The sequence below is a fragment of the Oenanthe melanoleuca genome, chromosome 7, assembly GCF_029582105.1.
Source record: "Oenanthe melanoleuca isolate GR-GAL-2019-014 chromosome 7, OMel1.0, whole genome shotgun sequence".
Taxonomy (NCBI): domain Eukaryota; kingdom Metazoa; phylum Chordata; class Aves; order Passeriformes; family Muscicapidae; genus Oenanthe; species Oenanthe melanoleuca.
In genome coordinates, this window is record NC_079341.1 from 13,579,124 (window position 1) to 13,593,793 (window position 14,670).

Genomic DNA, 14,670 nt, shown 5'->3' on the forward strand with positions numbered 1-14,670 from the left:
GGGGCAAGGCGTGAGCGTGGCCGGAGAGAAACCTCGGGGCGGGAATAGAAGAGAAGGGAATATTAATGAATATTAATGAATATTAATGAAATACGGTACACTGCCACTCCCCGGGAGACACCCCGGCTGGCCGCACTACCCGCGGCTCCCCCGGCAGCAGCGCAGCGGGAAGGGCGGCGGGGCGGGGCCGGGCGCTGCCGGCGGGCGGAGTGCGCGGAGCCTCGATTGGCGATGCCTGCGCGGGAGCGGCGCGCTCGGCGGGCGGTTGGTCGGGGCTGGCGGCGCCGCCGGGCCGGGCGGTGAAGGAAGAGCGGCGGTGCCGCCCCAGCACCGGCACCGGCGCCGCCGCCGCGGGCAGCAGGTGAGCACAGCCGCCAGGGCCGCGCCGCGCCGCCGGCACCGCTCCGCGGCCGGCTTGCTCCGCGAGCCTTCTCCGGGCCGCCCGGCCGGGCCCCCGTAGCGGCTGCGGCGGCTCTCCGGGGGTCGCTGCCCCCGCTCTTCCCGTCCCTTCGCAGGTGATCTCCGGTCTGCCGTCTCAGGCGAGGGAAGGCGGCGGTGTCCGCCGCGGGGAGAGCAGAGCGGCTGTCTCCCGCGCAGAGGTCGGGAGCGTGTGCCACGCAGTTCTGTTCGAGTTGCGGGTGTTTTTGCAGCCGGGGTGTGTTACCCGGGTGCCCGGGGTGGTGTCTAAGGAGTGGCCGTACCCTGTGGCGCTGACAGCGGAGGTCAGTGCTGTGGGACGCGGGATCCCGGCGCTGCTCGGCGTGCAGCAGCAGGGCGTGTGAGGGGGAGGCTCCCTGCGCCCTGCGCTCCGGGTGTTACCGGGGATCAGTTTGCTGAAGCTGCAGCTTCGAGTGGGTTTAGATACGTTCCCTGTGAGTATTGGCGAGGAGTGTGCTCTGGTTTTCTGCTTGTTCGCCGGTGTGTGCACCTTGCTTTCTCGTTTCCTATACCGTACAAGAAGTGTCTATTTCTTGGTTTCTTGCGGTGGAATGGGGGGAGTATTTTCCCTGTAGTGGGACAAAGCATTAGAAAGGCTGATAGATTCCACAGCTAGTTTGTTGTACAGCACAGAAAGTCCAAGTGTTTCTGGAACTAATGCCAGGTACAATGCTATTCTTTCCAATAGTTTTAATTAGATCAATACTGCTGTGACAGAAGCAGTTATGGTTTTTTTCCCCTTAAAATGAAAGTTTTTATTTTTCATTAATCATATATATATATTTAGTGCAAGTTCAGAGACTTGTTTGTAACTCTTACCTTGGCAGGCTGTAGTTAGTTGCTGAAATATGAACATAGTTTCCTACAAAACTTTTTGACTTCATAGTGGCATTTTTATGCGTGAAGGTACACCCTTGTTATATGTTCAGCATTTAAAAAGCAAGCTGTTAATTGCCTTAAGATGGAATAAACAATTCCAAATTTACCTGAAGAATGTGTTTTAAGGAAAATGTCCCATCAACTCTGGTTTTTAAGTACATTCATTTAATCTGTTTAAATAATACTGGGGAAATGAACAACAAAACATACCCTGATTTACAGGGGAGAGGGATGTGGAAGACTAGGACTCAGCCTTACATAACGAACTGACCAAAGTTTCTCTTGCAAATTATTAAATGATGCCTCTCTGCTTTCTTTCCTGAGGACATTTGAATAGCAAAAGAAAGCTAACAGAGCTATAGGTGCTTACTGTACTGAGCAACAAACAGAAGTCCAGAGAGGTCATGTGAATGATTTGCAGATACCATCTTTTCAGCATTCTTTGTAGGAATAGTCAAACCTTGCCACGTGAGCTGCCTGCAGCTTGTTAGCACTTTGAGTGTCACTTGCTGATCACGTGGATTTTCACTGGACTGCACAGATTTCTCTTAGTGTGACTTCTTGGAACTTGGAAGAAAATATTCTAGTAAGCAATATATGCCTGTAAGTTCTAAGGAACAATTGTGGGAACTAGAAATTGTTATTTCATGAAGAAAGTGTCTTATCATTTGCTAAGCAGGAAGTAGGCTCATAGGGGGTTTTGATCCTTGGCAGAGGTAAAAAAATCAGCCATCATGTGTAGGTTCTATCAGCTCCCTGTGTTCCTACTCTGTCAAACATTTCACTAGATCTTGCTGAAATAGAGATGAAGGTAGAAAGTACCTTAGCCTAGCAGGCTAGAAGTGCAGGCTGAGTGAGGTATTGTGAAAGAAATTAGGTGTCTGCTCAGCTTAAAGAGTATGAGTTGGGGAAAAGTATGACTCTTGGCTGTATGGAAGCTTTGGTATGCAGAAAATAGGGTTTACAAGTATGGCTTCTCCTAATACAGAAAGTGGTTTGGGTTTTTTTTTGTTTTTCCTTAATGGAGCTGCTCCTGAAAACAAGGATGTTTGAAGGTGTTAGATTTGACAACAAGTAAATCACAGTTTGGGTTACTTCCCTGGTAACTTTCACAAGGGCCTGTGTTGTAATGCAGAGGGGAGGGAAACAGTTTCCCACCAAAATTAATCTTTCAGTCCTGTTTTTGTTTGTAGTTCATTCAACTTCTCATTCTGAAGTTAACCTGGCCAAACAACAAATCTGCCTTGTACTTGCTCAGGCATGCCTGTTTTCAGTTTTGTTACAAGGGCTGCAGAAGTCACAACATTAGGAGAAGAGCTGTCAAAGTTAAAACTTCTTTGTGATGTGCCTGCAGAGTCTCCATTTGAAAACGTCAAGTTCTTGTAAACGTCTGCTGGAGCATGTAGTGGTTGTTCAGTGTAGTGGTTGTTCACTTTGTTGCTCTGGATGTTTAACTGGGCACTCTGAGTTGCCCGTTCCAGAGATGCTGCTCTCTTGTCAGTGGATGGGCAGCAGGCATGGTCTTCTCTTGCACTCTTGATCTGTGCTAATAGGAGATGCCTGTGGTCAGCTGGGTGAATGTCTCTCCTCTGGGATTTAATGAGACAGCTCCTGTTCAGAAGATTGAAGAGATTCTGTTTCACCACCCTGTGTGTAATGTGTGCTGCTGACCTCTTTCCAGGGCACCTGAAATGGCTGCAGATGACAAACGCTCTCCCACACTGGACTCTACCAGTGATCTACCTCGTTCTCCCAGCAGTCCCTCTCATCTCACTCACTTCAAACCCCTGACTCCTGACCAGGATGAGCCTCCTTTTAAATCAGCTTACAGTTCTTTTGTAAATCTCTTCCGTTTCAGCAAAGGTAAGTGCTTGGGGGGGGATGTGCATGCTGTGTGCTGCTTGTAAAAACATCTCTGAACATAGGAGCATAATGTCAAAGGGCTGATGTCAGTTCTTTTGTGAGGGTTGTTGCATGTTGCTTTTGGGTGCTGTAGAGCTTTATTATGAGAGAAGATAGTCAGCTTCTTGCAGCTGGAAATCTGTGGCTGCCCATGAAAGTCAAAGACAAGTTAGTTAGTAAATAGTATTTTATAGATTCTTAGCTTGAAATCAGAATTTCCTTTGCCTGTATGGCTTCTTTTTTTTTTTTTTTTTTTGGCTGAAAGTTAGGAGTAACTCTCTGTCAGCCTGTATGAGCAAAATATGTGCTTGTGCTTCCAGTACAAGTTCTTACTTCAGACGTCATCCACCCCTCACCTTCCTGTGCATCTCGTATCTGCAGCTGGGTGACAGCTGAGCTGCAATAAAGCAGGAAGTCCACATTTAATTTGCATGGCTTAGGTGTTCCCCATCAAGACGTCTCTAGTGTTGTGAAAGTTTTGTATATTAAAAAGTATTACTTGATTTTGGTCTTTGTGCTGCATGCATCATGAAATATGTTGTCAGTGGGCAAACTCTAAAAGAGCTACGTGAGTTCCTTTTTGTTTCAAAGAAAGATCCTGCAAAGAGTGGTAAATGAATGCACCTGGATTTTGTGCAAAATCTCTGTATCCCTCTACTGGAGATGGCACACTGGTCAGCTGCTTTTGTTTAGTCTGTTCATTATCCAGCTCTGCTAAGCATACTTCAGCAATGTTTGGGCTGGGAGAAAAGAGCCAAACAGTTTTTTGTATAATTACTTGGTATGACTGCTATTAATTTGCATAGTAGAGTAGCACCTGTCATTGCTAATTTATTGAAAGTAGCATAAAATGTGGCCAATATTGGCTTCACTTGTTTTTTTCTGACAAATGTAGCTGGAGTCAGCCAAGTCTTTGTTTAGTGAATGGGAAAACAACCTTGATACTACACATGAAATGTGTATATTACTGGAATCAATGAGAACCTGTCTATACTTGGTCTGCTGATAGAAATTAAAGCCTGTGGTAACTTTAATGTGACCTCACTACTGGCTTGTAAAATAACTGAAAATCTCTTTTCAAAGCAGAAGCTGATAGTCAAGTGTAGCTATTTTATTTAGCAAGAATAATTCACATTCATATTCAAAAATAATCTTTCAAGGGTTTTTTTTTTTTTTCACTTTTCACGTTAGGTAATTTCTGACATAGCCTGAGCCTTGAAGACAGCCTACTGTCCTCTTTCTATGATGTGTATAGTACTTTTAAAACTAAAAAATCTTTTGTTTTGTTTCATCATGATCCCAAAGAGTTATTTGTGAGAGTTGTTTTACCCTTAGCTTTGCATGTACTACTGATTTTCTTTATCATGTCTGAGCAGGTGGTTTCTTGCTTTTTGTCGACTCTAGATGATGGCAGGCTTTCATCCCCGGCAGAGAGAGCAGAGGCAGGACAGAGTGATCCACAAGCACTGAGTGGTGGCTGGTCCAGTCCTCAGCATCCCACAAGGGCTCAGTCTCTGAGATCACCAATTCCTTACAAGAAACAACTGACTGGTGAGCTGCAAAGAAGATCTTCTGCAACTCTGGGTAATTTCAGCTCTTTGTTCTATAAGGCACTGTTGTACTAGCCAGGATGCTTCAGGGTGAGGTGGAAGGATGTGAGCAAAGGCTCATTGGGTGTCTGGATTCATAGCAGAATTTAGTATCAGGCTACACTGCTTCTGTTAGTGAGGTTGCACTTTAACCTCATAACCCTTCACTCTTGGTGTTCCAGCAAGGCAACTTCTTGCTGGGGCTCTGCTCTTTCAGTTGGAAAATAGTCTGGAACAGAAGAGGCTGCCAAAACATATCCAGTGTTTTAAAGTTGCCTGAACTTTGATCCTGAATGTTTCTGCTTTGTCTTGAGAGACTACAATTTCTTAACATCCAGATGCTAACTCTAGCTTTAGTGCTTAGTCTGGATGGATTTGTTGTTTTTGTCTTCAAGGGAGTTGAAAATGAAGGTTTTCGCTTGTAGTTGTTTTGAGGAGAATTGAATAGGAAGTTGAGCTAAAGATTTTTTTTTTCAGTCCTGCCTAACTATTGCCAGATTTTATACTGAATCTTTTAGCTGGTATGTGAATTGATTGTGATTTCAAAGGTGCAACTGCATAATGGCTTTATGAAGATGTGGAAGAGCTAAGAAGTAGATTGCAGGCGTTCCTCTTGAGACCTGACAGATTACTGTTGGCTGTTAGTGATAGCCTCAAGGAAACTGCTGAACTGGATAACAATCTTGTGCAAGACAGTATTTCCAAGAGTGTGGTACCTAGAGCAAACAAATCAGATCCTAAATGTTGTTAATGTGTATGAGATTTTTAGAAAGACGTGTAGCAGGCAAAAGTCTAGTACTGATAACTAGCATTTTTACCTAAGTAATTTGCATACTTAGTTAAACATGTTCATCATCTTCCTCCTTGCCTGCTAGTACTGTTTGATCTTTTTAGTTGTACTTCTTCCAATGAACCAGTTAAGGGGTTTAATTAATTAATTTGGGGTTTTTGTTTTGCTTTGTTTGCTTGGGCTGTTTCTTAAAGTATTTTCTAAAATGTCTCAAGAACAGCCATATGCTCTTAGCTGATAAGCCAGTTTACTTTTTCTTGGTACCTCTTGTAAATCACTTGGAAATTGCCTGGGGATTAGATGTTAGAAACCTTTATGTGAGGTATGTTGTTAGATACTCAGAAGGCAGAAGTAATCTTGCTGTTTAACTTCCTCTGGGATTAGGCAGCCAGGGAATAAGATTTAGTTTAAGATGTGTGGGAGGAGCTGTTCATGTATTATTCCAGGTCCTTTTCAAGACCTCAGGTCATATCTCTGGTTTTGAATGCAAGTATGCTTAGAAAAGTGTGATGGTGAATTAGTGAATTAGCCTGTAAAGAAGTAAAGTTAGGACAAACAGGAATTGCTGCTCGCTTTTTAAAGAGATTCTTGTGGTACTGTGTGCTGAGTGGCCTGACTTGCTGTTGCGTATTTTCCCCCAAACAACCTTGGTGCTGTAACAAACATGAGCTCTGTGTAACACATGTAAAAGTGTACTGGATTAGTGAGAAGGTTTGGGGGAGTTTTTTAGGCCATCTCACTTTATTTGAAGAGAGGGAAAATACTTGTATCTTCCTTCTCTAAATATCAGGCATTGGGTTTTTTGATGCAAACTTTAGAAAATTATTTTTCTTTCCTTTTTTAAACCTTAAAAGATGCTGAATAATTAGGTCTTTGAGGATTTTCTTTGAGTAGCAGAGAATTTAATTTCTGCTATTGCAGCTGATGCTGGCCTGCACAAATAATCTTAGGATTTATTATTATATCTAAATAGTGAAAAGCAGGAAGATAAGCGATGGGATTTATATAAACATCTAGATTGTAGGTTGGATCACTTACTGACTTTAGTGACAGTGAGGTGTCTAATTGAGTTTTCTTGTAGCCCCGTGTCCACAGGCCGGTAAATGTCTCTTTAGGCTTTGCCATTACTTAGATATTTAATAATGTGGACAGGTATAGGCAGGAAAATACATAAGCACTTCACAAGGGTCTCTCTAGCCTACTTGATCTTAAATAATATGTCAAGTTAAGCAAACTGAAAGGAATTAATAAATAAACACAAGGCTGCTGCTGGTGCCTCTAAATAGTGATGAAATGAAATTGCTCCTGAAGATGCTGACTCTCACTCTCTCATCTGTGCATTAGCTTGTAGTGTCTGTGCAGGGACAGACATGTTTCATTGCCCAGGGACTGTGCTGTCTGACAGCTGCAAATGCAGAACAACATGAAAGGATGGTGGCTTTTGTAGGACACTGTCTGGCAGCAGTTATGTAGGGTTTCAGTTGTGTGCTTCCCTTCAGAACTGCTTACACAGAGGCATTATAATAGCTCCTTACTGCGTTTGTGAAAATAGGAGGAGCTATTGGATGCCTGGCTTATGTCGGAGATGCTCTGAGGGTTGTGTGGCTGAAGAACCAGTGCTGAGACTGCAATGGCTTGAGTGGCCTCTCTGTTGGGTATTCTGTTGCACCATCGTGTGCTGGAGCAGGCGCTGCAGAGCTGTGTCAGTACTAAGGGACCGTGGGCCCTGCTGGTTGTGTTGGGCTGTGCGTGCTGTGCTGCCAGATGAGGGCTTTCAAGGTTTGGATTGACCCAAAATAGTGCAACAATGAGACTATTGTCACTGAGATAATGTCACAGCTTGCAAATCCTGTTTAAGGAGACCTGGAAATGCTGGCGGCTGCAGAGAGAGCACGAGTAGTAAAAGCAGTTCTGTCTTGTTACACTGTCATGCAGGATAATGCTGTTAATGCTAGACAATTGTAGCAGAGTGGCAGTAATAGGGAGTGGCAAAGGAGCTTAGCAGGAGCAAGGAATGGCCAGTGATCATATAGGGGGAAGAAGGCCTGAGGAAAGCATGTGGTAGTTGCTGGAAACCATTGTGACGCATGAGTTATTACCAGAGCATCTTTTCTCACCAAAAATATTTTGTAACATGAAAATGCATGTTATAAAATGAAATTAAGGATAGATTTCCTACTTTTCGTGGCAGTACTTTTTATGGCAGTGACTTGAGGAAGATGTGATGTTTGAACTGTGGTACTAAACTTGAATATGGAATGTTATGCTGTGGCAGAAAGTAATTAGAAAGGAATTTGTGTTGTTTTGTATTAGGAAAACTGTGTATCTCTGGCAGGGGTATTTTTCTTTTGTTGAAATTGTGTGAATCTCTCTTGTGTTAGTATATGGTCAGTTCTCCTATAAACTGAAACTGTAGTTTGCAACAAAGTAGTTCTTGTGGTGTTTTTGTCTTGTCATTCAGTCACTGTAAAATGAATGCTAAAATACTATAGAATCATGAAACTCTGTAAAAACGTATTTCTGTAATTCAGAGGTTTCTTCCTAGGTTTTAACAAGGATCAGCAACCATAAATACATATAGGAAGGATGATATTTGAAATAAGTTAACTTTTTTTTTGTTTTTTAGCTGTAGGAGTTAAAAATTGTCTTAAAATAATGCAGTTTGGACCGGGGTAAGAATTAACCTAAGATTAATATATGGGAATTCTTTTTGAAGGATCATATTTTAGGCAGTGTTTTCTTTACTGCAGGAATGATAACTTCTTACTTTCTTGTTATAGTGTGTTTTTCCTCAGAAAGGGAGAAATCTCATGATTGAGAAGGAAAAAAAACCAACTGAATTTTAATCTGAGTATCAGTCAGCTTCTCTGGAATGAACAGGTTGGCCATGTGTTTCTGCTGCTGGTGGCATGCTGTTTCTTATGTAGATGGTATCCTTCTGACACTGTTTTATGGAACAGAGAAAAGGGCATTTAACTAACAAGAACCAGTGTGTAGTTACCTGTGGCATTTCCTCAGTGCTGTCTATGTTTGTTTTTCGGAAGTCACTTGCCTGATGAGATTTATTGGTAGTTAGGCAGTAGATCTTTTAATTCTTTGAACTCAGAGCAGCATTCCTGGGAAGGAGATACTCTTAAATTCAGAGGAAGTACTAGGAAGGAAACGCAGCATAGATCTTGTGATAGAAAGTGAGGAGGAGCCAGAGGTTTCTCTGGTGTTATCAATGTCTTCCTGAAATATAAAAATATTAAATAATCACCCTAAAATACTGAACTTTGTACTGCCCAAAAGTCTGTTTGATTTTTAAAAAGAAGAAATCAATTCCAAGTGGCTAGTTACAGAAATGGGTTTCTTTTCTTAAAAAGGAAAATGTTGTGCATTTTTTGTTGTACATAGCAGCAAAATGTGGGCTGATTGACTAAAAATACCTCCTAAGAAGCTGAAGTGGAGGCATAGAGTGCCATGGTTTTAGTCACATTACAGGGAGGGTTTTGGTGTGCTGCACACGGAGCAGTAGCCGTTACTGCACAGCAACAGTTAACGGGCTTCAGGCAGAGCTGTCAGCATTCCCGCTGACATCAGGGATAGCCCAGGCAGTAAACAGAAAGCAGCCATGTCTGTTCTTCCTGTGCTGGGGGCAAGCTACATAAAACACTAGTCAGATGGAGAGCAACGAAGCTGGTAAGAAACCTTAAACTATTCGGAAAGTTGTTGATTGAGAAAAGAGACACTGAAAATGTTTAAATATTTAGCTAAATAGAGAGCTGTGATTTCAAATCTTTCTGGAGAGAAGGAGCCTATTTGTAACTCGTTCAACAATGCTTCGAAGTAAAAGAAATTGGATGCATGGCATTTTTATTCAGGAGTCTCTTTGCTGTAATTAATCAAGAATGACTGTACAAGTTCTTATCAACCTGATGTTTTTCTTAGGAAAAGACCAAACAAGACCTAAAAACCCAAACCCCTCAAAAGTGTGAACTTCTGAATGCATTTTATTCTGAATTGCTGCTTTTAATAGTCCTGATTTTTGCTGTAGTAATTTATAAATAACTTCAGGTTAAAGCATTGATTTATACTACTCCTAGAATGAACCTGTATATTGTAGCAATTATTTTGTAAGCATTAGTATCCTAGAGGGCGTTTTAAAAATTAGACCTCGGTGCTTTGTAACAGATTACTGCAAGCTTCATCTAGTAGGTTGAAAATCACTTCTTTGAAAGTGGTTTTCATTCTCAGAGAGCTTAAATGACTTCTTGTAAACACAGATGGTGGTATGTAAAATGTCAGTCACAGCAAACTATCTGGCATCCGAAGCTCCTTTGGGGGGAAAAGAATGCAAGGGCAAGAAGTGATACACATTGTAACTTTGTGAAATGTATATAGATGAATGTTTTTTCCCTCTAATGGGGCTTCGTGTTGTGATGTGAACGTTGATGTATCATGGAAGAAATGAACATTGCTCTCTCTTCCCTTCCAGACACTCGAAGGAAAGTAGAACCACCTCTTGGAGGTCATGATCCTCGAACTGCAGTTCAGTTAAGAAGCCTCAGCACTGTTTTAAAACGCCTCAAAGAAATCATGGAGGGGAAGAGCCAGGTACTTCTTTTGAAGGATTTGTAGCCAAACCAATTAACTCTTTACTGGGCTTTTCTAAGCTTTGTTTTTAGATACATCCTGGGAATTGTTTTTCTGGATGTTTGAAGGATGAGTGAATAAACTCAAAAAGCATCATGTGAATGCAGGGGAAACAATTTCATTTGATGCTGACTTTTGACTTGCCAAATGTCTGTCATATTGGGGGAGTGAATCATTGCATTTACTTGGCTTCTTGTGCTTGGACCAGATGCTCTTTTTTTAGACTCCTTCCCACTTACATGTTACCCAGTCTAGTGAAAAAAAAAGCCTTGATAGTTTTCTCCCTAGAAGACTAAGCATGGACAGGTGAAACATTAACTGTCACAAATAGTAATGAGAATTCTTGGAGTGGTTTGAATCTGCTACTTACTGTGGTACTGAATAGTCAGCAATATTTGCTTGAAAGATGTGCTCTGTTAATCAGTTTTGATTTAGATAGACAAGAGTCTGCTGGTTGCTACTGACTTGCTGATTTCACCTCCATCCACTGAGCTGGACGATACCTTTAAGAAGAGGCTCTAGTTGAGAAAAGAATCCACAACTATTTTTAAGTGAGGGTATAAATAGCTATGTCTGTGGGCAAGACATGAACAGGCAAAAGTACATTTAATTAAACTGGTAGAGGAAGAAAAAGGCTTTTTGCTTGATGGCTTTTATAGGTAGACTTTGAATAAACTTAGCTTCCAGTGTATTCTGCTTATAAGAATAATCTTGCTTTGATAGAAAGGGCAAGATTTTTGAGAGTGAAGCAGAAGCCTTTTTTTGCACTAAGCAAGGCATTGAGTGTGGCCCTTACTAATATTTCAGTTCGTGGCAATTTCTGAAGGCCCTAGAGATTTTCAGATATATTTGAAGCTACTGAAGAAGTACTGAAACAGACAGGATACAGTAGTAAATGAGTATGACCAGGTCTGGAAACAGTCTGTTAGTTGTCAGCATGCTGACTTGTGTACAGAAGGTAACGCATCACTGCCCTTCACTGCAGCCATGTTTTGCTTGAGTCACTTCAGGCAGCAGTTTGCTCCTGCTGTGGACTTGGCCTGTCTCTACAGGATACCTCTTTACTTTTGTAGAAAGCTTGTGTCAGATTCTGGAAGGGGCTGTTCTGATGAGCCTCTGCTGCTAAGGCGGGCCAGACTTCTGTTCTGAACCCTCCCTCATGCCAAGAACAGCCTGCAAGGAAGGCAGAGAGTTGGGAGGTGTCACCAGCAGTGACTGGGTTTCTGGACACATGGTCACATGCAAGTGGGGCACAGCACTGGTGTTTGGAACAGCCCCTCTCTGTGTGGTAGATCCAGAGACGTGGTTTATCATAAAGAGTTGCAACAAAGACTGCTATATGGCATTTCCTGCAACTTTGCAGCAGTTCCTTGGCAAAGCTCTTCACTCCAGCTTTCCCTGCTTGAAGCTGAATGTTTATCTTTAAATGTTCTAGATTCTCTAAAACAATAGATTGTCTTGAGCGGTCTTCAGCCTCTTTCTGTGTGGGTTTTCTTGGCTGAGGACAGCATGAAAATGTTGTGTTGTTGATCATAACTACTTTGGTCTCAAAATTGGTCTAGCAGCTGTATCAGACTTTACTTTTTGAATATCCAAAACCGAATCCCAATTTAAAATAAAACCCAGTGGGTTTTTTTGATTATGTGAAAACAAGAGCGTGGATCACCTTTCTTTTGTGTGATTGCTCTCTTCTCTCTGATTGTTTTGAGAAAATACTTGCAGTAGTTTATCTTCCTAAGAAAAACCTGGAGTATTCAGTCTCTCTGAAAAGGCTTTTTGCCAGAACTGAACTCTAGCAAAGAGTGTTGCACAGCCAGGGCTGTCATGTGACCATTAGCAGTTGTCTCCATCCATGGAAATTGCAGCTGATGTGCTCAGAATCACAATTGAGAGTTTGTCTTGCTCTATAGCTTCAGCACCAAATAGACGATTTAATTCTCTTATTTTTAAGATGTTTTTCCTGTGGCTATATCAATGCTGTAAATTAATATTTGTTGTTGTCTGCTGAATGTGAATTTCAATTTTGTTCACATAGTAGTTCAACCTGAAGTTTTAAAACAAGATCAATCTGGGACAGGCTTTTACAACTATCTACTGAAGTGCTGGAGAATTTAATCAAATAATAAAACTTTTTGCATGTATCTATAATCTTTTCAAAACATATGTCAATATTAGCTGTTGAAATGATCTTCCTGTGCTGGTAATTTCTGATAACCTGACTTACTCTAGATAACAGCTTCAACTATTATGTGATGGTGGTTTTTTTTCTTTTTGTTTTTAAGCTGTGCTAGTTGAGGACTGTTCATGTGCTGGGGGCAAGTGAGAGGGGAGAGTAATGACTGCTTCATATTTGTTTCTTTTTGAGTTTTATCTACATCATATGATGGTTTTATTCTGCTTTGCTGCCATCTTGGGTCAAGGAGGCAAAGTCCTACTGGTTTTATTCTCTTAGTTCAGGGCTCTCAGCGTTCTGCCTCCCTGCAAAACCACATGAAAAAACCTTTGTGTACTTTTATGCAAGAGTGTGTATACACGTGGACAGATATGTGAATATGTGCAATTTTCCTTTCCATGAGCAGTCTACAAAGAGTCATGAAACTAAGCCTGCTTTCTTATTTACAAAAGAAAAAGCTTTTATCTGCTGTCTTGTCTCATAGGACAGTGACTTAAAGCAGTACTGGATGCCTGACAGCCAGTGCAAAGAATGTTATGACTGCAGCGAGAAATTCACCACCTTCCGGAGGAGGCACCACTGTCGACTTTGTGGGCAGATCTTTTGTAGTCGATGCTGCAATCAGGAAATCCCTGGAAAGTTCATGGGCTACACAGGTAGTGTTTATTTACTGAGAAACAGAACAGTCTCAGTGTGTTCAGCTCTGTTTGGTCTACTGCATATGATATCCTGGCATCTGCTAGAAAATGCTGTTCAGGTCTGTAGTGGGCTTAAAAATAAGGAAAAAGAATCAGAGGACCAAATTCTACCAGTTTCACTATGAGGGATGGTGGATAATACCATGCCTGCTAATTTTTACCACACTACAGAACAACTATGTCCACAATTTGACAAGGGCGTGCACTACAAAATCTGTGCTCACGGGAAAGCTGCTCTTACTAACAGTAGTTTCAAAATATGAGCCACATGTTTGAATTGAGGTAAGGGGAAAGTCTTTCAAATACCAATTACAAAATTCTGGACATGAATTGGTGTGTCATATCTGACCAGCTGTTGTTCTGCCATCATTTCAGTGGACACGTGTGTTCTCCCTCCCTCTTCCTCTCCTTTTCTCTCTTCTTTCTCCTCTTTCACTGATCTTGTGTTATGCATCATTTGCCTTGGAAGAATTCCCTGAGTGTGTAATTATCCAGGGTTTTGCCCTTTAAGAGAGCATGAGAATTAGACTTGCAAAGAGGTTTTGGGAACAGAAAATCCTTCTGTTTCACCACTATACACCTCTGATCCTGCAGGAACAGAGTGCTGTTTGTTCCTGTTCACTTACACCCTCTGGTTCCCTTTTCCACAGGGGATCTCCGAGCCTGCACGTACTGCCGTAAAATAGCCTTAAGCTACGCACACTCCACAGACAGTAACTCCATTGGAGAAGACCTAAATGCCCTGTCGGATTCTGCGTGTTCTGTGTCCGTGCTGGATCCTGGCGAGCCGCGCACGCCGGTTGGCAGCCGCAAAGCCAGCCGCAATATCTTCCTGGAGGAGGACCTGACCTGGCAAAGGTAAGTCAGTGGCTTCATGCTGAGCTCCAAAATCTCAGTTGTTTTCAGGCTGACAGCTACCTAGACAAAGCTGGTGGTTTCCACCTAGGAAACTTAGATTCCAACTCCTGTAAAAGGAATCTAATCCTGGCTTGCTTGTGACGTTCTTCCCTTCAAGCTGAAATGTGGAAACATTTCCAGTGAAGTTTTAAATTATTCGCAGTTCTTCCTTTAATGCACTGAATCAGTGATTCTATACCAATGATAGAGCAGGCTTTTGTCTTCAGAGTTTAAAATGACAGGACCAAAATCATGCCTTCTAACCACCAATGTATTATTGACAGGCAAGTCAATATAACATTGGTGCTTTGCCTGTCAGGTTTTGAATTGGGCAAGAGAACATAAGAACTGCTCTCTATGTAGGCGAAAGAGAAGTGATGGAAGTAACTGCCTGTTTCAGATGAAGTGGGATTGAAAGGACAGCTTTAAAGGTTCTCTAACCTCCTTTCAAAGTATATTTATTCCTCTTGCTCTCAAATGAGGAGATCTTTATTTTTGGACCATAAGTAAAAGACCATTGTACTTCTCAAGTGCTATGCAAGTAATTTTTGGAATATCTTGATTTAATTTAATGTCGTAGGAAAGAAGAAATAATTAGGTGTGGTATTTGTGCTCATTTCCCTAAAACAGAAGAACAGGCAGATGTGAAACTACTGGGCAGGTCTTGAG

At 41.9% G+C, this 14,670-nt stretch overlaps 1 protein-coding gene across 5 annotated transcripts in view; it reads left to right on the forward strand.

The window, feature by feature from the left end:
• Positions 1-179: 179 nt before the first annotated feature.
• The window catches only part of PIKFYVE (phosphoinositide kinase, FYVE-type zinc finger containing), a 59,890-nt gene continuing 45,399 nt past the window's right edge, over positions 180-14,670 (forward strand). The window contains exons 1-6 of one of the 5 annotated variants that reach the window (XM_056496827.1): positions 180-361; positions 2,999-3,180; positions 4,624-4,803; positions 10,076-10,194; positions 12,891-13,062; positions 13,755-13,962. In XM_056496827.1, coding sequence (XP_056352802.1) covers positions 3,009-3,180; positions 4,624-4,803; positions 10,076-10,194; positions 12,891-13,062; positions 13,755-13,962 — 851 coding nt within the window. In that variant the 5' untranslated portion in view covers positions 180-361; positions 2,999-3,008. Of the gene's footprint in view, positions 362-511; positions 873-907; positions 1,904-2,998; positions 3,181-4,623; positions 4,804-9,172; positions 9,280-10,075; positions 10,195-12,890; positions 13,063-13,754; positions 13,963-14,670 lie in introns of those variants that run through there. The other 4 variants (XM_056496825.1, XM_056496823.1, XM_056496824.1 and 1 more) reach the window with 4 other exon arrangements.